Here is a 26,542-nt window from a genome sequence, read left to right as displayed (position 1 = left end):
CATTAAAGTGGCAAAGTGGCATAACGTTATACGTTATTAAAGTGGCAAAGTGGAAAAGTGGTAGGTGTAAATAAGAGGCTAAGTGGTAAGGTGAGCATGTTAGATAGTGGACTACGTGTTTTCGGATACGTATATGATGCATGTAGTGGTTGTATGATAAGTTGCTTGATTAAAGAGAACTCACTCAGCGTAGCTGACTTTTAGTATGCACACATGTAATCAGACCAAAGAACTAGCATGAGGATGGCACATGACATGGATTGAACGGCTGGCATCTTAAGATGGAAGAAAAGATGTTTTAAATATAATGTTTTGTGTTATAGTATCAAAGAAAAGATTGAACGGCTGGCATCTTGAAATTGCTCAGAATATTATGGTTGTGAAAACATAATTTATGCATCATAAGCTTGAATATACTGCTTGTGATGACAATTTTATTATTAAAACCCTCGCCTTAGAGAACCCAACACATGGTACCTTTTCAAAGTGGGCTAGGCCATCTGGTCAAAGTTCTAGTGGTTTGGGCAATACTCAGGTTGTTGACATCAAGTTGACAATGGTATGTTCTATACCCCATGGGTTGGTTAATTGCTTTAAGATTCATGTTTGTAAAGGGAAGGTGGATTGCACTACTAAACGTAAGGTTACTGCTGCCCATCGCCATCTACTTTCTATTACTCATTGTAAGATTCAATTAGTAATTGGTGATAAACAACTTAGGGCAAATATTGGAGTTGTATTCTTGGTTGGAGTGGTGTCTATATTTATGGTGGGAGACCTACTGTTTGAAATTTGGGATGCATTATTACTATTGATAATATGCTTCCAGCTAAGGAATGAAGTATCTAATAGTAATAAGATGAATGTTAAAGCTATTGGTGTAGCTAGGGAACGCGAGTGGCGCCCACCGTGGCATGACACTAACACGGCTCTGACTTCCAACAAAACATTTCAATGGCATCTCCCGTGTTACTTTGTGACAATTTGATCTATTGTTATCAGAAGAATTAAGTGGCGTGAACCATGGAGCGGGTCAAACCAAAGAGTACATGGATGCTGCAGTTTATTTTATTTGATTCTTGGGGTCAAGAATATTATAAGGGTGGTGTATTGTTACGTGTCGTTTTAGTTTATTAGGGTTTTAAGTACTTCGCATTCTATGGGGGTAATATGGTTTTTTTTCTGTTTGTTTGAGGATTATATTTGTAACTCTAGTTTTTATATAATGAATGAATCGTAACCAACTTGAGGATATCCCGAATTTGAGTAAATCTTCTCTATCTCCTAGTTTTCTTCTCCTTACGGTTTCTAACCCTATCAGGAAACGTAACGAAGAGACGACGTGGTAAACTCCAAAAGCGCTACAACTTACCAACCATGACATACTCATCTCCTGCAATTGATATCTCTAAATATAGTGTGAAATTCCTAAGAAGCCCCCGGCTACTGTAGATTGCTACAGTGCTAATAATCGGATTCATTGATTTGTGTATTTTTCGGTGCAGAGGGAACAAAAATAGATTTGCAGGTAACCAGGGCGTCAGTTGTTTGTCGCCGTTGAACCAACGACACCATCTCCGGTAAAGGGTAGCACAATTATATCTTGTCACTTTGTCTCTCTTTTGCCATCAAATCACTCTGCCGTCGGTGATTCAAGAAAGCACCGCTGATGCAGCAACCAACACAAGTGATTAGGGCCAAAGTTGAAATTCCGATAGTACCCTTTTTTACTGTAGCAGCAAGTTTTCCTTTAATATATAGTATAATAATTTATAACTAAGTGGTATTACGGTTTTTGTAATATAGTTTTAATTATTTTTATAAATTACAAAACAAATTTAAATTTTAAACAAATTTAAAAATGTATAAAAGAAATACAAATTCAAAACCTTGTATTAATACCCGGTCATACCCGAACACAGGACCGGCCCAACAGTGTAGACAACCTAAGCAAGGTCTTTGGGCCACCTGTTTTCTAAGACCCCAAAATTTTAAAAAATAGTCAACTTGACTTTAAATTTGGGTTGTGAATTAGCACATATGTATGGGCCATGCTAATGGAAATAATAGTGTATTTTCATCATTTCATCTCATAGGAAATTATATTTTTTTTTATTTTTGGGATATGACTATTAACAAATAAGAATAAATTCAAATTATATTTCAAAGTATTAATATATCCATTCATAATCAATATGAAAAATCATCATTTCTATTTTAGGAGTTTATTTCACCTAAATGTTCATTTGTAGGTGTATCACACCATAGATAAGTCTTAGCCTTTATATTCTTATATATGTATTAAACATATCTATGGTAAATAATAACTTTGATTTTCAAAGTATTACATTTGCATATGGAAACTGTTATTGTGAGTTATGACAAATCGTAATTTACAATTTATTAGCAATTTTAAACAGTTAAGGATCCAATCAATTTTTTCTACTTACACACAAAAAATAACATTATTTTGCAAGTCAGGTAAATAAAAAAAAAGGGGCCTTGATTTCATTAAGCTTTAGGCCTCCAAAAAGGTTGGGCCGGTCTTGCCCAGACACATACCCGGTTTCAATATCCGCTTATACCCGAACCCGATCATACCCTACCCGGGTACATAGGGTTGAGTTTGTCTCCTCAATACCTTATCCGAACCCTACCCGATTTCTCTTAATATCCGATTTTTCAATACCCGATCATTCATACCCGAAACCGATTCAATACCCGAACCAGGTATCAGAAAAAACACTATTTGTGCACCTCTACTTCTCACACGCACTTATAGAACTAGACGTTAACATATCAACACCGCGTAACGTAACGTAACGAAACGTGATTGGACCTTTGTTTCGCAACGAAATCGATCCACTATATATACATACATACATACATATACCAAACAAACACACCGTTTCTTTCTGTTCTTCAATCTACATAATAACAATAATCAGTTTACAGGTACTTTCGATTGTTAATCCTGCAATTCTGTTATTTCAAACATTAACCATCTCTTGTCTTTTAATTAAAAGTGCAAATTAATTTGAAATTACGATGAACAAATCTTAATTTCAATTTGAAAATTCGGTTTCATCTTTATTTTTTAGGATGTTGAATTCATGTTATTGATAGGCAAATTTAAAGTGTTGTTTATTTATTTGCTCCAAATATTATACATATAGTTTTACTAACTTTTAGGGCTTCAATTGTTTTGAACTTTAAAATGTTAACGAAGAACCGTAACTTTGTTTTCAGTTGGATCAGTTTTGCAATTCAAAAGGGTCTCTATAATTGGTTCCTTTTTGAAAATGATTATATGTTTAATTTTTTTATTTTAATTGATATTACTGCAATTGAAGAACCAGAATCAATCATCAGTTATACAAATCTAGGTAATTTGCATCTATAATAATGATAATCAGGTGTTTTAGATACGTTTAACCGTACTACTCATAAGCGTCGCCTCTTTCACTCGAACGCTAAAAAAGGTCAACGAATTTCGATTGATTTATTTGTGATGTTTGATATTGTTGAGATGCAGTGTGTATAACTAGGGTACCAAATGTTAGAGCAGTTATTGATATTCACCCGAGGGAGGTTAATTCTCTGGACATGTCAAGAGCTTGGAAACCGTGGATCACCCATCGACACCTTGATCCGGTCTTGCCTTTTGGAGGAACGATCCGGCGCTGCATCGTACACCTATGATGCATCATACACTCTCAAATGGACGTTCCAAAACGAGTTAGGACTTGTGTTTGTTGCAGTGTATCAAAAGATTCTTCATCTGTTGTACGTGGACGAGTTACTTGGTATGGTGAAGTGGGAGTTTTCTGAAATCTATGATCCTAAACGGATGGTGTATGATGATTTTGATGAGACGTTTAAGCAGCTCAGAAAAGAGGCAGAGGCTCGGGCCGAGGAGATGAACAAGTCAAAGCTGGTGATGATTAAACCGGTTAGCAGTTTGGGGAAAAAGCAAGGACATCAGTTGCAGACACTAGGGTTTGATGGTGGAAATAAAAAAAAAGAGTGGCAAAGATGGTGCAGACGATGACGATAATGTAAAAACAGGTGTTTTGGAAAATGGGAGTTTCGATAGGGTAGTAGTTAGTAGGGATAAAAATGGAAAAGAAAACGGTTATACCAATACTAATAACGGGGCTTTTGATGTAAATAAGCTGCATAAGCTCTGGTCTAAAGGTGGGAAGAAATCTAATGTTGCTGTTAACAAGGTTTCCAAAGAGGAACTGAAGAAGAAACCAGCAAAAAGGAACAGAGTTTGGGATGAATCACCCCCAGAAACCAAACTGGATTTCACGGATCCGGTGAGTGAGAATGGTGATGATGATGTGGTGGTTGCACACGTTGTTGAAGGCGAGAGTATGATGGACAAAGATGAGGTTGTTAGTAGTGATAGTGAAACCGAAGAGGATGATGATGAAGCAGTGACTGATAAGAATGTAGCTTCGAAGAAGAACGGGTGGTTTACGTCCATGTCTCAGAGGTAAATTTTTTTCTTGAAATATGAAAATTTTGTTTGGTTTTAATAATAGTATCAGCTAATAAAATAATTCCCTTTTCAGCATTGCTGGGAAGGCCAATTTGGAGTAGGCAGATCTAGAGCCAGCTTTGAAGGCTCTAAAAGACAGGCTTATGACTAAGAATGTGGTGTGTTGTGTCAATATAAGTTCCTTTTTGTTTTGTTATTATTATTATTATTTATTATATATATATATATTGCTTTTTTGGATAAATTGTGGGTTGTGCTGTATGTTACAGGCTGAAGAAATTGCTGAGAAACTGTGCGAGTCTATAGCCGTCAGCCTCGAGGGCAAAAGGCGTGCTTCGTTTACCAGGATATCATCAACGGTTCAGGTGAGTGGGACTTGATAAGTTTATTTTTGTCATTAATGATTCATTTTTAATTAGTTGATGTAAGATAATATGTAATCACTAGTTAATTGAACTAACTACTGCAGGCTGCAATGGAAGATGCTCTTGTTCGTATATTAACTCCAAGACGCTCTATTGACATTTTGAGGGATGTTCATGTTGCCAAGGAACTGCGTAAACCATATGTTGTGGTTTTTGTGGGAGTTAATGGAGTAGGAAAGTCTACTAATCTTGCCAAGGTAATTATCAACCAATCATTTATTTTTGGTATAGGTGGCAATTTTGATCTGTTGACCGACAAATGGTTGATATGGATTATGCTTTATCTCTAACTGGTCAAGTGGGCTAAGCTAAAAACCTTAACTAAATATGAAATGGGTCGTACGGGTCAAATAGTCGAAAGCCATCCAAAGTGTATTAACAGAATGCAATTGTGTAGGTGGCATACTGGCTTCAGCAGCATGATGTGTATGTCATGATGGCTGCATGTGACACGTTCCGTTCAGGGGCAGTTGAGCAGCTGCGTACTCATGCTCGTAGGCTCCAGGTATGACGGTTGACCTCTTCTATCACAATGTTGTCATGCCTTGTAACAATGATGCTGAATTTCATTATTCTTTCAGATCCCTATTTTTGAAAAGGGTTATGAGAAAGATCCTGCAATCGTTGCGAAGGAAGCAGTTCAGGAGGCTACCCGCAACGGGTCAGACGTGGTTCTTGTTGACACAGCGGGTCGAATGCAGGATAATGAACCTTTGATGCGTGCACTATCTAAGCTTATATATGTTAATAGTCCAGACCTGGTACTTTTTGTTGGTGAGGCGTTGGTCGGTAATGATGCAGTTGATCAACTATCAAAGTTCAATCAGGTCAACATCATAATCATAATTCATAGGGTAGATTAATTTATTATTATTTTCTATATATTTTGTATAATAACTTGCTCATTTTGTTTTTGACTAACAGAAACTAGCTGACCTGTCACCCTCACCGAGCCCAAGGTTGATTGATGGAATTTTGCTATCCAAGTTTGATACTATTGATGATAAGGTAAAACCACTAGAGCTATCAGGCTCGCCTTTTTTATGTTAATTTGTTTCTAATTATAATGATAATATATAAATATAGGTTGGAGCTGCACTATCGATGGTTTACATATCGGGAGCGCCGGTGATGTTTAGCGGGTGTGGACAGTCCTATACTGACTTGAAGAAGCTGAACGTGAAGGCTATTGTGAAGACGCTGCTTAAATGACTGTGTACATCTCAAGTCAATGGTGTTGTGATTTGGTTTCTGGGTCTGCATCTAACACATGTTTGGTTTGATAAGAGTTTGTCAGTGTGGTGAACATCTTTGTGATCTATGCTGCTTGTATTGTGTTAAAACATCTTGTGTTTTAGTTGGTAATCAACTTTCAGTTGGTGAAATCTACAGTTGTTCTTGGTGGCAGTTTTAGTTCTAACATCACAATTACCAACATTGTTATTGAAGGTCATATGGTGAGTTGACCAAACAGTGAGCAAAAATGAAAAAAACTATAAAATAACCCAGATGGGTCAAAAGGTTTCTGATCCGAGGTTGGTGACAGTTCCAAAGGTTAACCACCGGCCCATTTGGAAACGCATACGACCACGACTAAACAATTATTATTTTGTATCAATGGGTTGGGTGATGGTCCATTGGCAAAGACAAAGCCTTTAAACACCTTAGCTAGGAGAGTTTGGAAAGTCTTGGGTTTAGGTTCCAGATGATTTTTAAAAAAAAATCGCTAGCAGTTACTCAATATTAGCTCAAACAGATCTATTAGAACTTTATAACAGGCAGTAAAGAAACACAAGTAATTAAAAGTGGAGAATCACTCATGACCTATTAACTAAATCATGAGAGCATCTATTAAACTGCTCTTTAAAACTAAACCAATATCAATAGAGACATTAATGCTACACTAACATATAGAAAACAACAATGTTATTTCAGAAACAGCTCCTCTATTCGCCTTCCCAACCAAGTTGCCTAGCACGTCGTTCCCACAAAGAAGTCACCTTCTTTTCCCGTCTCATCAAGGCCTCGGCTTGCTCTCGTGCTTGTTCACATGTTTCAGTAGCCGTGTTACACTTTTCAGCCTCTTTTTGGTATTGTGAAGCCGCCCTTCTCGCTTCACCAAATGTAATATTTATATGACGTATGTGTTCTTCACCAACCGCTTTCTGTAATTTAAGTTCTTCCGAGAGTAAATCCACAAACTGCTTCTCCATCTCTTCTTTCAAATCTGGATCATCTCTCCCACAATCTGTATTTCACCAACAAAATCATTATATACTATAATGAAACAGATGATTAGTTGTGTAACGAAAAAGTTGTTTTTTTACTGCAGTAATAAACTATCACCTGTTACAGAAAGGTTAACCAAGCCTGCAACAAAATGAACAAGATAGAATAGTCAAACTTCAAGATGCATATCAAATAATCAATACCTAATTTCATGAATAGCGATATTCATGCCGGTGTGCATAAAAACCAAAAAAAACAAACTGAAACAAAAACCGACCGTTTGGTTATGTTTTTGTAAAAGCCAAACTTTCGGTTCGTTTTGGTTTTGCATGTAACTACGACCAAAAAACCCTAACCGAACTGAACATACAGATTTTCAATTTTTAAATTGAATTTTAGGTAATTGATACTAATTTAATAAATAGTTTAACCCAGATATTTTAGCCCAAATGTATAATAATCAAATAAATTATTAACTAACATAAAACATTAGGCCTAAATTAATTATTTGTTGCTAACTTTTGTATTTTCGGCCCAAAATTGTCAAACCCAAATGGCAAAACGAAAAAAAACCAAACGAACCGAACCACTAAAAAACCAAAATGCGTAGCACCAATCAAACCAATCATGATTCTTAGATGTTAATAATTTAATAACATAATGTCTACAATAAAACACTAAAAACACTTAATTTTGATGGAATAAAACACTTCATTTATTATTTGATCACAACAATTCATTTTGATCAAGTTTAACTTATAATTAAAAAAAAAAAACCTAAATCGAATAGGGTAAAAAGAATATGAAACTGGTAATAATAAAATGAGAGAAAGACAAGAAAAGGGGTTAATTGATAAAATTATTACCAGGGGCAAGTTTGAGAATGGAGAGAGGAGGTGGACAATCACAGATGCATGGAGTACAAGAGGAGATCAAAGTGGGTTTGAAATCAAAGCCACTTTTAAGCTTCCAATATATAGATACACACAAGGCTGAAATCACTACCAATATTATTATCAAACAAGACCCGGATCTCCTTGTCATTTCCAGAGTGTTTGAGATCTCATGGAGGAACAGTGTTTATTTTATGAGAGTGTATTTGGGATGATGAAAGGCGAGTTTGTATTTCGAGAGCAGACCCCTTTTACAAAAAATTGTAACAAACGTTTTATACCACATAATATTATTTGGAGAAAATTCCCAAAATAAGCGTCTAAATCATTTTATAGGTTTTAGGTGTTATTTGCAAGAAATTCTCAAAATATGTATTATAAACTAGTCGTGACGAGTAGTTTATGATTACATACGAGTAGTTTGTTGAACCAATTAAAACTTGCCACGTACCCTTAAACTAACCGTGACGAGTAGGTTCACTAATCATTTGCTCGTCACGACTAAATAAGTTTCATGCCTCTTAATCAACGTCCACGAGTAATTCATAAGTCATTTAGTCGCGACGACTAGTTTACATTCCCCACACGAGTAGTTTATTAGCAGTTAACTCACCGCAACTAGTTTAACCTTACAATATACTCGTCGCGACTAAAGAACTTATGATTACTCGTGGGCATTGATTACAAGGCATAAAACTTATTTAGTCGTGACGAGTAAATGGTTAGTAAATCGTCTCGTTACGGTTAGTTTAAAGACACGTGTCAAATTTTAATTGGTTATACAAACTACTCATCACGACTAGATTATAATACCTATTTTGGGAATTTCTTGCAAATGACACCTAAAACGTGAAAAACGTTTTCATAAACACTTATTTTGAGAATTTTCCCTATTATTAGGGAATAACTGGTAAAATGTGAGTACATCTAAAATTTAGGGGGTGTTTGGGATTGCTTATTTTCATCAACTTATAACTTATAAACATTTTGATAAGTAATAAAGTGTTTGGGATTGCTTATGTTGTGAGAGGAAAAGTTTCATACGTTACAGTTTTATAACTTATTAACTTAACGAAAAGTTATAAGGAATCCCAAACACCCCCTTAGTAGATGGTGGAGTCATAAGGGAAAGATTTGGCGTTTCATGTAATCCGTGTTTGATTTCTGTCTCCATCATTTAGTTTTAGCTACACTAGGTAATGATAGGAGACTAAATGAGTTGGTGACATTTAATAATTGGATCCTTGAAGTGAACATGTTTTATCTTACCGCATTGGCATGCCTTTGGACAAGTGTTCATAGACGTTAGCCTTAGGTGAAGGTTTTCCCAGGATGAAAGACGAGTGTATCTCAATATGGTAAATTTAGCCGGTAGTCTATTTTGCTACAATACAAAATGGTAATCGAGCTAAAGAATTGTAAAAGAACACGCGAGAAGGAGAAGATACTCTCAAATCAATTGTAACATCATGAAAATTTCGAGTTCAAAGTATCAACTTTCCAAAAGTCTAGGGACTAAAATTGTCAAATTTCAAAGTTGAGGGTTAAAAATAAAAATTTTATTTTCTTGACCCATCGCGCTACGCGATGGATCAAAAGAGACACCCATCGCGTACCGCGATGGGGTGTCTGAAAAAGTGTGACACGTGTGCCAGGTGGCACACGGTGGCACCATGTGCCGCCACGTGGCAACACTGCCGCCACGTGGAGCGGCGCCTACCACGTGTCAACACGTGGCAGACCTACCCTCTGCGTCATTAGGCCTATATCGCGGTATGCGATAGGCCTGCCCAGGGACCCATCGCGTACCGCGATGGGAACCAAATTTTGCCTATAAATAGAAGGCTACGAGTTCAGTTCATCCACACCACATTTCACACACTTAACTCTCTCTCTAGCCTCTCTCTAGAAAATCCCAATCACATAAACAATTTGCCTCGATAAGCGTACCTTGATCCTTCGTTTGTGTACACTGTTTCCTCGTAGTTCGTGCCACCCTCCACCCACATATCAAGAAGGTGTTTGTTATAATGGCGAGGAGTCTCGAAAGTCGTGTCATCAAGTGTTGAAGACTTGGAGTCCCTCAATTTGCGTGTCGAGAAAAGAAAAGCGGCGTCGAAGTACTGCTCAAGTCCCTAGTGTTTCTATACGCCACTAAGGTTAGGCGTAATAATGAATTCAATATAATTTAATATTATATTAAAGGCTTAAGCCTTAAGTCGAGGTTATACTTGATACCTCGATAAAAGAAGAATAAACATAACAAAGAAATGAATGAAAGTACGATTATTGAATATTGTTAAATACATATGTGTGTAAGTATGTATGTATAATCTTTGTTATGAAAATATTATTTAATGAATAATGAGTATTCTTAAATAATAAAAGAAAATGATTACGTTTCTTGGAGAAGAAGAAACGTCGGGTTTTTTTATATAAACTAAAGGTTTATAATTTACTTTTAAACTAAAGGTTTTCAAGTAAATAAGAAATGAACTAAAGGTTCATCGAGGATTGAGATAAGACTAAAGGTCTTAAGTCGGATCGTGTATCCGACTAACAAATGTTTATACTCTTACTATAGGTGCGAGATAAAGAAGGGAAAGACCCTTGGACGGTAAGTGAAGCCGATCCTAAAGAGATAAGGTGAATATGTCCCCAAACTTTTAAACTTATTTTCAAATGAGTCAAACTTGTTATATGAAATTGTTTACAAGGAACTATGTGTTCCTAAAACCGTTATAACTATGGGTATGAACCTAGCCCTCAGGCTGTGGTATACGTATGTCTGGATCCTTACATGGGTGGTACTATGCGATATATGGGCATGATCGCACCACCCTTGGCCGTAGGACGCTCTCCTGCAGGGAGTACGACCTTATGTGTATATTTACAAGTGCTTAACTAAGTCGAACGTTGCGGTGTTTGCTGAGGTGACCTAGAGTAGTGGCTCTAGTTTATAATGTGTTATTTGACTTTGTTATTCCTAAGCCACGTTGGGCCGAAGCAGGTGTAGTCTCGAGGGGTAATAAAGTAAAAGAAGTTATTTTGCGTCAGCGTGTTCACCAGCATTCATTGCTGACGTATTTTCTTACATTTTGCAGGTGAACAAGTTTAGCACTTGGAATGACGAAGTACTATGATATCCGATGGCTCGGATTTATTTTGTATAAACTTAATATGGTGGTTTGTAAACATAAACAAGTAATCTTTTGTTAACAACTCTAAATGGGTATTTTACAATCCCGTCTTTTGATTGTATATATAAAAGTTACACTTTTGATCCTTAAAGTTTTATAAGTCTTCCGCAAATTAACGCAACTCTGATTTATTTACAATTACGATACCAACTATTGGGTCGCACTCCTAGGCCTAAGATGGGGGTGTGACATCAATAGCTACCAATTCCATTCATTGACTACGCTTAAGTACATAATAGAACTATTATGAAGAGATATGTTGCATGATATTCATTAATTTCTTCATAATTTTTTACCTTATCAAACAGAAATTGGAATTCATCACAATAATCGATAACCGTACCTTCTTGCCATATTGACATAATCTTTCCCTAGCTATTTCCACGATATATTAGTTGATATTGTTGTGAATTTAGATTGATGTTGTGGATTGTTTGGAATCATAATTGTTGATGTTCTACTAATGATGATGATTGTTTCCCCAATTTCTCAAATACTATTCTTGAATCGCTAATTGAGATAACCAAGAATCGTTGCCATTACTTGAAATTCGCAACCAGTTGTTGAATTATTTTGGCAGTTTTAAGGAAATTGATTGATTGATGATCAATTAAACAAATAATCAGAATAGTTGATGGAAGTCAAGTAGAGCAGTTCATAAATGAAGTCATGATTCTTACCCAAGTCATCCATCAAAATGTTGTAAAACTTTCAGGGTGTTGCTTAGAAGAGGAAGTCCCTCTATTAGTTTATGAATTCAACTTTAATAACACTCTTTCCCATCACATTCATTCTCGATTGGGTGGACTGAGTTGGTTATCATGGGAAAACCGACTGAGAGTAGCTGTTGAAGCTGCTAACACACTTGGATAGCTTCATTAGGAAGCTATAATGCCAATTGTACACCGAGTTATCAGATCAACAAACATACTATTAGATGATAACTTTATCGCAAAAATTTTAGATTTTGGTGCATCAAGGTTAGTCCCATTAGATCACCAACATGTAACTACTCTTATTCAAGGAACACTAGGATATTTGGATCCAAGGTACTTTAACACAACTCAACTAACGGGGAAAAGTGATGTATAAAGCTTTGGAGTGGTTCTTGCGAAACTCATAACTGGGAAAAAAGTAATTATTGTTGATAGTTCCAATGTAAAAAATGATTTATCAGCATATTTTGTCAATTGAATTATAAAATACTGTTTCTATGGAATTGTTGAACCTCGAGTTTTGCATGAAGGGACGTTTGAGCAAATACAAGCTGTGGGTAATCTATTGAAGATATGCCTTAGTTCCCTAGGTCAGGATAGTAGTCATAGTTAAGCAAGTTTTTGCTGTTCTTGAGGTAAAGTTACTAATAAAGTGGCAACAAGCCTCCCACTCTCTGTTCCCATTCTCCACCGGGTCATCAAGTGATTACCCAACTCAGTCCATTTTTCCATCCGAGGATCCTATAGAACCATGCCTGTTTGTTGGAGCGAATTAGATGATCACAAGAAAAAGGCCAAGCACCCACAGCAATAAAAAAATATTTTGTGGTCGCCATTTCACGGAATCAAACGTCCTAAAATGAAGATTTCATTAGCAATCTGTTTCGTGGAACGAAGTTGATCCATGGTCATCCCTGTACTCTAGAAGAGTAGCCCCCCCCCCCCCCCCCCTCATGATAAATGAATTCCCATTTTCCGCTGATGTAGGCAAAGGGATAAAAACCTATCTATCGACTAAACAAAGTAACTTTCGAAATGACATAATTTTTTCTCTTTACCATGCGATAGGCCAGCGAAGCGTGAGCGTGCACTAGGTCAGGATAGGCCTACAATGAAAGAGGTGATAGTGGAATTAGACAATTTGTGGAAATTAATTACTCATCCTTGGATTTAACTACAAACTTTTCATAACAATAGAAGTTTAGTCTTAGAGGTTCAGCAATCTGACCTTTACGAGGTTCCATTAGTTTCGTATGGTGCTAATGATAGGGGAATCCTACTCGAGTAGCACGAACATGCCATTTGAAGAAAACAAACCACGTTAAACTTTTTTTATTCTTCTTATAGTGTGGACTGTGTGCATCACCAAATTGTTTTTACCAATTACAATTAGTAAGGTTATATTGTTGTCTTTAATGTTTTCCGAATGCAGAGCTTTCAGCTTATAATAGTTTGTTAATTTGATAATTTCTGAGCTCTATACCATGAAAACTTGTAAAGGGTTTTTAAAGTGGTTGGAGCACCTCCAAGTATAATTTTTCTAAAGTCAAAGTTGTATTTGTTTTCCATTACTAATTTTGGGTGTATTGAGTCATTGACACTCATGGATTCATTTAGAAAGTAATTTACCGGATTGCAGTTCACACGCCACAAATCTAACACAAATTTTACGGGGTTTGGTCTAGTCTAAATGTGTTCCCGTTCAATTTTGGGTCGAACTCACAAATACTTTTCGCTAAAAGAAAATTTTAACAAAACATACATGTTGGTTAAACATTTATCAAAAATAAACATTCGAGTTTTAGCCTACAACTCCATAGATATCTCCATTTTGGACCAATCATCTCATGACAACTAAGCTCACTCAGCTAAGTTTTAGCCGACCCTTTTTGCATTGAAATTTATAAAAAGTACAATGGCAAAGAAACTAGACAACTTGAGGAAAGTCACAACTCATCCCTGGATTCAGCGACAAACTTTCCAAAACATCAGAAGCTTAGTTCTAGAAGTTGAGTGGCCAGATCTTTATGAGGTCCCAGTGGTCTCGTATAATAATAATAATAACAATAATAATGAATCTTAATCTAGTAGCATATATATTGCTTTTGAAGTAAACAAATCACATGGATACATTTTGTGAGCATCACCATCTCACCAAATATTATATGGTTGGTATATGAGATATCAGTTAGAGATTTATAATTAGTCAAAATTTGTTATATACTAGCATTTCTTCATTAAATGGGTGGTTTCCTTGTATTTCTATATTCCCATTGTATTCTACATTTTGCATCCACACAAAGAATAGTTCATGTGATGAAAATCCTTGCTTATATGGTAGCAAAGCTTATGTGGTCGGTCAAACTATAAACCGGGTTCTTATTCTTAACTTGGTGGGGGCAGATGCACACCTTATTGCCAACTATGTCACCATGATGGTCATGACGTGTAACATCTTGAAAGTTTTGTGCTAGTTTGGCCAACTATTGGATTAGTAGGGCTAAATAGTCATTACACAAAGTTAAAGTTCAGGGACTGAAGTGCAAATAAGCAAAGTATAGATGACGAAGGTCATCATCTGAATCCTTAACGGTTCGTCAAGACTTTCCAATGTATGGGGGACCGCCATCGGTATGCATAATGACTCATTACGAAGTTAGATGACCCGATTAAGCAATCAACCTCGGCGTGAGACGTCGCAGGTGACTATTCGTTGGTTTTGATACGTACTCACGAGCATGATTAGCCTTTAGCGGTGCTTACACGGTCCATGAAGGCTATATATTTTTCTGACACATGTTAGAGATCAACACGTATTAATGACGAGGATCTGTTGGGTGGTGGTAGATCGCTGCGAAGCGCGGGTAACAATACTAGTTAATCTTATACATTAAATTGTTAATGCTTAGTAAATAATACTGATTGGTTGTTCTTATGCAGAATTTTGATTGCATATGAGAGTGGCTTAATTACATTATGGGATATTTTTGAAGCTCAAGTGGTCCTGGTTAGAGGTGATAAGGATCTTCAACTAAAGGGTTAAGTTGTTGATGAACCTAAAAATGATTTGGAGGAAAAAGAAATAACTACTCTTTGTTGGACATCTTCTAATGGGGGCATTTTGTTTCCCATATAACTACTCTTTTTGTCGATTTGCTTATTAACTCATGTACTTGTAACTCTTATTAGTGACTCATGTAATTAAATATACCATTTGTAATCGTTTGACATGCTTCATTTTGATGCATCATATTTTTACTCGTTCGTCATATTTCATTTCAATTCAGTTTTAGCACAAAATAATTCAAATGGATAAAATAGTCATTTTGCATAATCATTTAACTGTCCAACCAAACAGCACTTACTTGCTCAACACTTATTGGTTTATAGTCTCTTAACCATTCAGACGTCTTACTGGTTCAGCACTTAATGGTTCAACACTTGCCAAACAGCCCCTTAGTGGTCTGCTAAGGACTGACTGCCACCATTTTCCTTAGCCGCCTGCTATAGGCTAACGGACTTGGCTATAAATAATAGCATCCAGTGTTGAGAATTCTTATTGTAACATCCTACTTTCGGTTATATTAATAAAATAAATTTCGTCAATTTTATAGTGGGTCATTATCGGTTTGGATAAATAGAATATAAGTTGGGCTAGTGTTGGGTAAATGGATATGGGTTATGGACTTGGGTTGTGGATGAAAGAAGGAAAAGACCATGGGCTTAAGCCCATGATCCATAATTATATAAACCATTAATCACCATTTAATCCTCATTCACACATATTTCATACACCACCCAAAACACACACTTAAGCTTTCTCTCTAGTTCTCTCCTTCTCTAGCCGAAACCAAGAAAGAATTCGAGCACCGACCCGAGGTAATGATAGTTAAATATTGTATGAGCTTAACCCGTTAGATATAGTCACGAAACGACGAGCCGACACCGTAAACCGTTTAAATCACGAGATCCGGGTGGAATCGGGTATAAACTGAACCTAAGATGAGCTTAGGGATCGCCCTAGCTCAGATCTGGATCGAACAGGACGAAAAACGATGAAAACGGTGGAAAAACGAGTGAGATCTCGTTTTTCCGGTGAAAACCCGATTTTCCGGCAAAGCGGCACCGGAAAGTGGTACGAGGTTAAGGGGAATGTCAGAGAATGTTCTGACATTTTCTGACCTAACCCTAGTTCGCTAGCGGAGCCTAATGAATTAATAGGTGATTCGTTAGTTGATTCGTATAAGGGAGCATAACGAACTAGCTCTAATTCGTATCGAATTCGTTAAGGGACAGGAGTAACGAATTACCCTGATTCGCCATAACCAGTTCGTTAGAAAAGACAGCGAATTAGATGGACCAATTCGTTACATGGACTGATTCGCTACATGAACTGATTCGTTATAAGGTCCAGTTCGTTTAATAACCAGTTCTTTAAAAGGTTCAATTCGCTATTTGGACCAGTTCGCCAAGATAACCCAAATTCGTTAAAGACTGAATAACGAACTAGAAAGTTTAATAAAATGACAGAATAGTCCCTGGACTTAGAAAAGAATGAATTAATTACAATTTGACATAATAGTCCCCTCGACCCCAGCCAGGGGCTCTGCCCCTTGGACCCTGCTAGGGGCTGCCGCCCCTAGACCCCGCTGCCAGGGGCACTGCCCCCCGATGTCACACCCCTACCAAAGGCGGCGGAACATGCCGGGGTGCAACGATTACTCATAACGCATGACACTATTTAAAGCGACAATATTTAACAAACTCATTTCATTTCACAACATCGAAAATGTCACATAACTAAATATTCATAAGTCAAATACAACAAAATATAACAAAATATAGCAAATCAAATATTGTTCATTTTTGCTAATATCCTAATGGTATTTGTGACGTTTTCTTCACCGAACTCCAAAATCAACCTAGATGCAAACCTGTAACATTTCATAAAATAAAGTTTATCAACACAAAGGTTGGTGAGCAATTCATAAGTTTGAACAATAGATATATAGTATGAAAAGCCACAAATCTAGTATACAAAACCATAAATAAAAGCAACAACTTGGATAAATTGACAATCGCTAATAGAATTACGTTAGCGCCACTTAGCTACAAAGATTGCCAAGTAGTATAGGATTTAATAGAATATCGTTAATTGCATTATGTTAACGACACCTTGCTACAAGAGGATGCCAAGTAGTCTAGGATTTATAGATTCCACCAACCGAAAGCGATAAACACATAGGCATATAAGCATAGAACACCAAATCGAACAATTATTCAAGTAAAGTATACAACAACGTTTGTGGTTTAAGACTCAAGTATAAAGCATTTGATTTGAATAAGTATGAAATGTCACCCCAAAACAAAAGATAGAAAACGGGGTATGAAGTTACTCACGTTCAAGTATAAAACTTGATCGGTAAAAGATGAATAACCGGATGGATAAAGTTTAACGAGCAAGGCCTAAATGACAATAAAATCTTGGATTTAGAATGGTTATCTTGAAAATCTTTAAATAAAATAATTGTTGCAAAAAGTAAACAATTAAAGTTCAATGTTTAAAATGTAACTATTTAAGAATTTATAATAAAAATCCTTAAAAAATGTAAGTTTGCTCGAAACCGGGTTAAAGTATCTAACCTTAATATTTACTTAACCAATGTTAAGTAATAAGGTGGGAAAAATGCTAAAATGCAAGTTCCTTTGGCACAAAGATACTAAAACGGGTTTTTTAAACGAGTGTTCGGGTTGTCGGTTCGGGTCTTGACAACTGGTCAAACCCAAAGTCAACTTTCCAAAATAATAATTATTATGAGATAACTCATTAAAACATAATAACACTTAACCAAGTATGTAGATCTATTGTTTTAGAACTAATAACGTACGTTAATCGAGTGTTCGGTTTTGTCGGCCTAACTATGTTATGAGACCAAGTTGGATCCAACATTTCCAAGTACTTAAGAAAATTATTAAATCAGTTTGTAAACTATTTTAAAGAAATATACAAATCTTGATAGCTAAAAACACACTTGTGTGTCTTAAGCGAGTAAAATCGGATCGGTTCGGTTTCCATCTCATAACAAGTTCATAGATGGATTCTACATACCCATATATCATAGATCTTGTATAAAAATGTACAAATGAAAACGTTTAAGTTCTACAACTAAAAAGGTCAACAACAAGTCTTTTTAACAAAAGTTCGATTTGGTTCGGTTTTCATCTCACAATGAGTTCATAGACGGATTCCATATACCCAAGACTTGTAAGTGTGACTAACAAACTAAAATGAGCAGAAGTTAGGCATAAATGATATGTATAATAAGTTATGTGTGTGTATGTATATATCAAGAACACGAAGTCCTCCATGAAGCCTTGCCTTATGACATTCGAAACTTAACCAACCGGAGTCGGTGAAGTAACAAATAAAGGAAACAAGGGGTGTGTATTATATATATGTTGTACCACCATATTCAAGAGTTAGTAATGTTAGATGAACAAGTTAGAATTAAAGAGAAAACTCAGTTTGACTTTTAGAGGTCAAACCTTCAAGAACACAAAGAAAATAACCTTTAAATCTTTGAATTTGAGAGAGAATTTGGAGTTGTAGCAGAGATTAATGGATGGAAATGATGGTGTATATACAAGGTAAGTTGAAATGGTCAAGCATAAAGGGTCTTGCATGAAAATGGGGTGTTTTGGTCACATGTATGCATAAAAATAACAAAAAAAACGTGCAGCTGCAGACCTACCTTCGCGCCCCAGGACCACCCCATCACGCCCCGCGAAGGGGTTATTTCCTGATTTTTCAAAAATGGCAGTTTTGGTCCCTGTAGTTCGTTTTAAGTGATTTTTAAGCGTTTTAAAGACCAAATTGAATGTTTTCAAGACCCAACAAGTGTAAAACAATATCGTAACATAAAATTCATCATTTTGATTATTTCCAAAGGGTCGGTTTACAAAACGGGTCAATTTACATAATAAAAGTTTACAAAACGAATACTATTCGGACCCGAAATTGACGAATGTCACACCGGACCCCCGTTCGTTGTGGGTTATAATTATAATAGAAACGTGGTATGGCTAGTGATAGATAACTGATACGAGTAATTATTATACAGTTAGCCGCGCCCAATTGAAGAAAGGAATAACAATAAACGGTGAACGTAACCGCATTCAGGTGAGTTTCTAGCCCCATTCCTTATTATGTTTTCGGGGCTGTGTGCATACTTGATGTGATTAGTTAATACACTTATCCTAAGTGATAAGTGTATGCCATATATGTATTACATGAAATGTATGAATGATTTCTTGTCGGTACATGAACGATCTTCGGAATTGCATGTACTACCAGGAAATAGCTGATGTTATATGTATGTTGTAAGATGAATAATGAATGATGTATGTATGAAACTTACGATTATGTATATAGAAAAGTATGTTATAAATGTATGGAAGAAAGGGTACCGAACCCTAATAATATCCGAGGATGGAGGGTACCGGACCCTAATAATATCCGAGGATGGAGGGTACCGGACCCTTATAATATTCGAGGATGGAGGGTACCGGACCCTAATAATATCCGAGGTATGTAGGGCGAATGCTCTTTATAACGTAAGGTTAGTTATATATATATATATATATATATATATATATATATATATATATATATATATATATATATATGAAGGAATGATGGACAGGTTAAGTATGTAATGCGTACCTCCGGGCACGTATATGTGTATGTAAAGTAAGTTATGTTATTAACTAGAACTTACTTAGGGTAGCTGACTTTTAGTATGCACGCAGGCAAATAGGTTGAGGCAGCTTGCGTGATTGAAGACACATGGCATGGAATCGAAGATACTGGCATCTCGAAGAAATGTTGTGATGTTTTAAAGACTATGTTTTGTTTTAAATGACTAAGAATATTTTATAAGACAAGATTTGGAGGTTATGTAAGATATTATGGTTGAAGTTTTATATTTCGCGTAAAGTTTTAATTAACTCTGATTTGTAGAACTGTGTTTATGAGTAAATCCAACACCAAAGTAGGGCTACCGGTAACGGGGCGTTACACTTATTATTTTTTTTCTGACGTTTTCTCTCGATAAGCCTTCTAGAACCCTGAATAGTGTTTTCGAGCCTCAAAGTTCGTGTTGATTTCGAAATCCTGACGTTTGTTCAAAAGAAGGTTCTACCCAATCACCCGAAGTCGTAACATTTCACTTTAGCTATTTTTTAAGCTTGCTAAGGTAATAGTTATTGTTTTAGTGAAATATTGCCTATGCTAAGATCTTAGACTGGGTTATAGTCAATGTAATAAAAGTTTAAACTACTAATTTTGGTATTACAGTACATAAAGTTTTTTGAGAAATGTAATTCTCTCCATGATGAAGAAACATCTCTTTTTAAAAGTATAACGATTTATTAAATTGAAGGACGAAGGCCTATCTGTTATGATAACATATCGAGAATATTTTGAAGAAAGTATTTTTAAACTATAAAACACATTAACATTTTTTAAACAAGGTTTGAAACTATGAATTTAGACTTTGTAATGGTATGAGATTACATCATGTAAATTTAGACTTTGTATTGGTTAAGGATATCGAAGAATCTGAAGGACCAAGATTATCCATTGATAAGGTGAATGCATCTAACCATTTACAAAGTTATTTAGTCTTCATAAATAAACAAATGGATATGCGTATCTAACTTAGAAATTGTTTGCATAGGATACATAATCCTTAGTGTTTTGACACAAAGAAATAACCAACAATTAGGCTAAAATACTCATTTGATGGATCCACGCATACATTGGTAAGCAGCAAGCATACTGCAGCCTCGTCCGAGGTGCGTGTCTGTTTAAGTGGTTAACGATCTTAGGAAGCATTTACCGGCCATCTTATTGTTAAAAGTTATTTTCGTTTGAATTATGAAAACCTTTTTGAGCCGGTCTGTTATTTATGGCTGACAAGTGATTTCTAGTTATCAAGAATAGAAGTGGATATCCATGCTATATAAATTCCAATACTTAAATGTAAGGGGTGTTCGTGATTTCTCATGAAAAGTTCTTATAGCTTTTCAATAAGTTAATAAGTTACAATGGTTGTAACTTATTATTTTTCCCTCTCACATCAAAAACAATCCTAAACATCTTACTTTTCAAAAAGTTAACAAGTTATAAGTTGATAAAAATAAACAATCCCAAACACCCCCGTAATGTGAATACTGGCCAAAGATGTTCATCAAGGTAAATGGATTGTAATGGGTTTAATGGTTTAATCATACGGATACATACGCCTCATCTACTAAAACCATTTAGACGGGTAGACACATTTACGTATTCGCACTTCATTATATTCAAGCCCATCTACTTATAATCATGTTGGTTTCATGACATATATTGTAGGGTTTCCTTTCTAGTTCAAAAATTCCTTAGACCAAACTACCTCTACGATGGATTAGACCAAAACCTTCATTACTATACCAACTGAAATACAAGTACCAGTTACATAAATGGTTACCACGTACATCAATCTTCGCTTTACGAGTTCTTGTTCTGAGGGTTTATTTGCCGAATATCGATTTCAACCACCAAGTCCCTTTAGAGTCAGTCTGCTCATTGACACCCTCCGGCGGCGGGTCTGTATGTTTTGTCCTCTTCAGTTTGCTCACGTCATACCCTTGTTGTAACATCCTAAAATTTATAATGTTGAATAAAGAAAGTTACGTTTAGTGATTTCCGCGTTATTAATTAATTAATATCGAGAAAAGAACGGATCATGGATTTAGATTAATTGAGATGGGTTAAATGAGAATGGGCTTTAGGTCCATGGGCTTTAAGGGATATAAATATCCCCTAAACCAACCTAAAACCCTAAACCCTAATTTCATTTCCATCATAATCTCTACACACTCCAAAACACACACACACCACACACCGCCATATACGGCCGGCGGCCGAGGGAGAGAAACGAGCAAGATCCGAGAGAGAGTAAACGATTAGTTGTGATTAAACAAGTTAAACGAGATCCAAACGAGTACAAAAGGTATGTTCTTGACCTTTAAAGTTTATGTTTTATTGAATGTCCTTAAGCTTAAAGATCCAAGCTTTATAGTATATACGGGATATATATACGAACGAAATAGTTAGGGAACGTTAGTGGGTGATGTCGAACCATAACAAGGGTATTAAAATCGCCAAAATGCTTGATAAAAACCAAACCCGTAGCTGAACTGGGCAACTTCGCCTGCGAACTGGGCAACTTCGCCTGCAAACTGATACCTTCGCCTGCAAACTGGTAACTTCGCCTTCAAAGCTTAACTTCACCTTCAAAGCTTAACTTCGCCTACGGCCAAGTTCGCCTAGCTGGTAACTTCGCCTAAAGCTAAGTTCGCCTAAGGTTTAACTTCGCCTAAAGCTAAGTTCGCCTAAGGTTTAACTTCTCCTAAAGCTAAGTTCGCCTAAGGTTTAACTTCGCCTAAAGCTAAGTTCGCCTAAGGTTTAAGTTCGCCTAAAGCTAAGTTCGCCTAAGGTTTAACTTCGCCTAAAGCTAAGTTCGCATAAGGTTTAACTTCGCCTAAAGCTAAGTTCGCCTAAGGTTTAACTTCGCCTAAAGTCAAGTTCGATTAGAAAATAAATTAAAAACCTAATGGAAAATGTGTTAAGACAGTTAATGTAAATAAAATTTTTCCAAGCTGACCTGGCAGCTCGACCCCAGCCAGGGGCTCTGCCCCTTGGACCCTGCTAAGGGCTGCCGCCCCTAGACCCCGCTGCCAGGGGCGCTGCCCCCGGACCCCCGTTCGTTGTGGGTTGTATAAAGATAGAAATACAACATGAGTAGTAGTAGTTAATTGATACATGTAAATATTATACAGTTAGCCGTGCACAGCTCAAGAAGGGAATAACGATTAACGGAGAGCGTAACAGGATTCAGGTGAGTTTCTAGCCCCAATTATGTGTTATGTTTTCGGGGCTGTGTGCATACTCGATGTGTTGTTAATACATTTATCCTAAGTGATAAGTGTATGCCATATGTGATATATGTGATGGATATGAATGATTGCTTGTCGGTACGCGAACGATCTTCGGATATTGCGCGTACTGTCAGGTCAAAAAAATGTACGAATATTATATATCGAAGATGTATGAACATTACAAATGAATACTTGTCGGGGCGTGAACGATCTTCGGATATTGCACGTATCGACAAGAGGTATGGTTGTTAAATGAATGATGTAAAGAACGCCTAGAGTGTTCTTATGCTATAATGTAATTATTGTATATGTGAAGTATGTGTATACAGGTACACGAATGGTATGTGAGTTCTACGTTCGACATAGTAAGTTAGGATGGCAAATCCCTCTAGCTTTTGTCGGACATAGACTCGGCTGGTGATGGCGTAGTTAAGGACTGCGGGCCTTATACGTAATGTAGATGATAGATGTAAACGTAGATAGGGACGGTGAGCCTTATACGTGTTACAGATAATAGACGATAACGTAGTTAAGGACTGCAGGCCTTATACGTAAAGTAGATGATAGATGTAAACGTAGATAGGGACGGTGGGCCTTATACGTGTTACAGATAATAGACGACAACGTAGTTAAGGACTGCGGACCTTATACGTATTATAGATAGGCATCAGCATAGGAAAGGACTGTGGACCTTATACGTGCTGTATTTGTATTGTGGTAGCATAGGGGAGGACTGCGGACCTCGTACGTGCTATGGTTTAGGTTGCAACATAGGGAAGGACTGTGGACCTTGTACGTGTTGTGGATGTAGGATGGTATAGGGAAGGACTGCGGACCTTGCACGTACCATAAATGGTGAACATAGGTAAGGACTGCGGACCTTTTACGTGTTCACGACCTTGAGTACAGGTATAGACGGCGGACTATGAACGTACTCTCGGTAGACTGAGGTTAGTGATTGTAGATATGTATGTATGTATGGTAGTAAGTATGTATGTAGAACAGAAGGGTAACTAGTTAGGTATGGATATGTATCTTCGGATATGTATGTATGTGTATGTATTGTATGGCGTCCGATTAACTAGAACTCACTCAGCGTAGCTGACTTTTAGTATGCACGCAAGTGAGTAGAATGAGACAACTAGCTTGAGCGGGCACATGGTGGGCGAATAGGAGACTGGCATTTGAAGACTCAAGATGTTTTAATGTAATTGACGTTTATTTTGAAAGACAAGAATGTTTAAACAAGGCAAGTTTTGGATTGTTGTAACCTTTAATGAAAGTTTTTATATTCCGCGAAAGTTTTAATGAAGCCGACTGGTCGAACAGAGACGAAAGTCGGCCATAGTGATCCGGGAGTCCCGTGTGGAAGGGCTCTCGCTCAACGGATCAAAGGTACGCCGGGGCTCTGATTTGTAAGAACTGTGTTTATGAGTAAATCCGACGCTAAGGTAAGGCTACCGAGTTCGGGGCCTTACAGTTGTCCCTTTGCCTTCTCAAGCAGCTGATTGTATAACTCCTCATCAATTTGGTTCTTCCTACATAGAATCTACATGCACAATTTCTAGATTACACAATATTAAACACCAATATATTTTACACAAAGTTAATGTCAATTATCACCACTTTGGTGGGTGGTAAGGAGGTTTTTTTCTTTTGGGATCCCTGGTTCGATTCCAGGCTCATGTGCATGCGAAATATGAGCAGTACTCTAAGGGGAATTCAGACTTAGGTATTGAGGATGACATGTGTTATTTATGACCCTTTGGGAGAGACACAGCTTCCTTCCGACAAATGTTTTCCGAAAATTAATTAAGAAGAAGAAATGGAAACATACCAAGAGATTTTTCCTGGACGGCTGACCAACAAGAGCATAACGAAAATCATCATCAGTATACAACAACGAGTAATCGCCTGTGATCGGAATGATAGGCAGAAACGGGGGCAGATAGAACTTGACCTTCAACTTAGCTTCATCACTATTAGGGTCAGCTTTATAAGCAGTTCCTTCAATGAACCCTCGTTTACCATCACTCCAAGTCTCGTTCAGCACATTGACAGTGCCATCATCTTTCAAGGTGTAGGTAGCCCTAGTGTTGGTCCCGTTTTTGGGCTGGTCTCTCGATGGGAATGAAGCTATTTCGTACCATCTGTCCATGTATCTCGCTAGATCCAGGCCCTTCACAACTTCAAGCTCATTCTTGGCCATGATTGTGGTTATGAAATCTGAATTTTAAGTGTTTTGTTTTGTAAAGATATATAGGCCAGTCATGTTGTATGATATAATCCTGGGGTGTGGATAAGGTTGACATGGGGAATTAATTTCTAGCCTCAGATTAATGTTTTGTTGGATAGCAGCATCAATAATTTATGTTGATGTAATGTACGTATTAGCTTTATTTATTTATATTGATTTTGAAAAGATGATCTATAATTCTTAGAGTAGCTAGCTTAATCACTCATAGAACTACGAAGATCATAAACAATGTCGTCGATCAACCATTTGTTAGAACACCCGTAATAATGATGTGTAATTATGTATTGTCACACCCAGAAAATCTTAATTTAATCAGCGGAAGACTTTGACTAAATCATTCGGGTGATGACAAACGCCATTTTCAGCCAATCACATTTAAAAATATATTTCAAATGAAAATTGAACTTTATTTAACCATCAGAGTCATTACACGTGTCATAGTACACGATTAAAACTACAAGTCCAGTATAAAGTCAACATTTTTCATTTAAACACACGTCACTATTTTCCTGCACTCTTCACGAAGCTTTAATACTACATTTATTTACCTGAAAAACATATTAAAAACGTTTGTCAACACGAATGTTGGTGAGTTCTCAAATATACATTTATAAAAATTTCACGGTATAATAGTTTAGCGACCATTAAATTCCAGTTTGTTACCATAAGCAACGGTAGTATTTATTCTTCACCGTTCTTTAACAATGGTAATTAAAAACCTTTAAAATTTTACATATTATTTCTTAAACAAATTATACTAATTGTAAACTAGCTAAGCTTACAATGCGTGCATAACTATCAAATCGATAACTCGAAACATACCAAACTCAAAAAACTCCCACTTTTAATCCAACGCGAATGAAAGTGGGGGGCGTCACCCCCAATAAATCTATCAATATTTTCGTGCATTTATTTATTTCTGTTAACAGTTATTTAACTATTTAAATCATTTCACTATAATACAGTTTGTAAAATAATATACATTTAAATACAATATGCATTTCCCTCAAAACAATATTTAAAATATTTAAAAACAAGGGGCTTTAAGAGAAACTCACCTTCGGTAGGTACAACGTCCGATATATTCAAACACTTCGTGTCCTATTATTATAGTAGACGTGTTTAATAATATATATATATATATATATATATGTATGTATGTATATGGGGAGGGGTTATTATAAAAAGATGAGAATGTTTAAAACGTGTAGGAAGAAATTTAGATGGTTGGATCTTGTCAATCAATGATTAAGATGTAAGGTTGACTGAATTGATGATGTGCTATATTTTTATACTTGTTTTATAACTCTCTAGAGGCATAAGCGTCTAGTG

At 36.4% G+C, this 26,542-nt stretch overlaps 2 protein-coding genes and 1 pseudogene across 3 annotated transcripts; 1 reads left to right on the top strand and 2 right to left on the bottom strand.

Moving 5' to 3' along the window:
- Window positions 1-3,538: 3,538 nt before the first annotated feature.
- Window positions 3,539-6,320, top strand: LOC143540568 (uncharacterized; annotated as a pseudogene). The gene is made up of 8 exons (XR_013136612.1): window positions 3,539-4,501; window positions 4,581-4,665; window positions 4,777-4,872; window positions 4,977-5,129; window positions 5,330-5,437; window positions 5,514-5,759; window positions 5,857-5,940; window positions 6,019-6,320. The product of XR_013136612.1 is annotated as an uncharacterized LOC143540568 (transcript).
- Window positions 6,321-6,820: 500 nt separating this feature from the next.
- LOC143540563 (uncharacterized) lies at window positions 6,821-8,234 on the bottom strand. Its single transcript, XM_077033588.1, has 3 exons — window positions 8,028-8,234; window positions 7,279-7,302; window positions 6,821-7,180 (listed from the first exon to the last, which is right to left on the bottom strand). Exons 1-3 carry the CDS (start codon window positions 8,203-8,205, stop codon window positions 6,879-6,881), a joined length of 504 nt encoding a protein of 167 aa, XP_076889703.1. The 5' UTR covers window positions 8,206-8,234; the 3' UTR covers window positions 6,821-6,878.
- A 13,282-nt stretch (window positions 8,235-21,516) lies between these two features.
- LOC143540562 (temperature-induced lipocalin-1-like) lies at window positions 21,517-25,204 on the bottom strand. Its single transcript, XM_077033587.1, has 3 exons — window positions 24,791-25,204; window positions 24,432-24,502; window positions 21,517-21,673 (listed from the first exon to the last, which is right to left on the bottom strand). The coding sequence occupies exons 1-3, from the start codon at window positions 25,160-25,162 to the stop codon at window positions 21,544-21,546; spliced, it is 573 nt and encodes a 190-aa protein (XP_076889702.1). The 5' UTR covers window positions 25,163-25,204; the 3' UTR covers window positions 21,517-21,543.
- Window positions 25,205-26,542: the final 1,338 nt, after the last annotated feature.

Source organism: Bidens hawaiensis, unplaced genomic scaffold (genome assembly GCF_021521415.1).
Source record: "Bidens hawaiensis isolate Kalapana, Puna unplaced genomic scaffold, B.hawaiensis_p1.1 tig00012279_1, whole genome shotgun sequence".
In the NCBI taxonomy this organism is placed as follows: domain Eukaryota; kingdom Viridiplantae; phylum Streptophyta; class Magnoliopsida; order Asterales; family Asteraceae; genus Bidens; species Bidens hawaiensis.
Note: the sequence above shows the minus strand (reverse complement) of the source record. Positions and strands in the feature narration are given on the sequence as shown.

Excerpts from the sequence above, each read along its gene's own strand:
- LOC143540563 (XM_077033588.1), bottom strand. The coding sequence starts at position 8,205 with ATGACAAGGAGATCCGGGTCTTGTTTGATAATAATATTGGTAGTGATT. Across the intron at positions 7,303-8,027 it reads CATTCTCAAACTTGCCCCTG|GCTTGGTTAACCTTTCTGTA; the intron begins GTAATAATTTTA and ends ATTTTGTTGCAG. Across the intron at positions 7,181-7,278 it reads GGTTAACCTTTCTGTAACAG|ATTGTGGGAGAGATGATCCA; the intron begins GTGATAGTTTAT and ends GGTGAAATACAG.
- LOC143540562 (XM_077033587.1), bottom strand. The coding sequence starts at position 25,162 with ATGGCCAAGAATGAGCTTGAAGTTGTGAAGGGCCTGGATCTAGCGAGA. Across the intron at positions 24,503-24,790 it reads CGTCCAGGAAAAATCTCTTG|ATTCTATGTAGGAAGAACCA; the intron begins GTATGTTTCCAT and ends TTGTGCATGTAG. Across the intron at positions 21,674-24,431 it reads GAGAAGGCAAAGGGACAACT|GATGTTACAACAAGGGTATG; the intron begins GTAAGGCCCCGA and ends TATAAATTTTAG.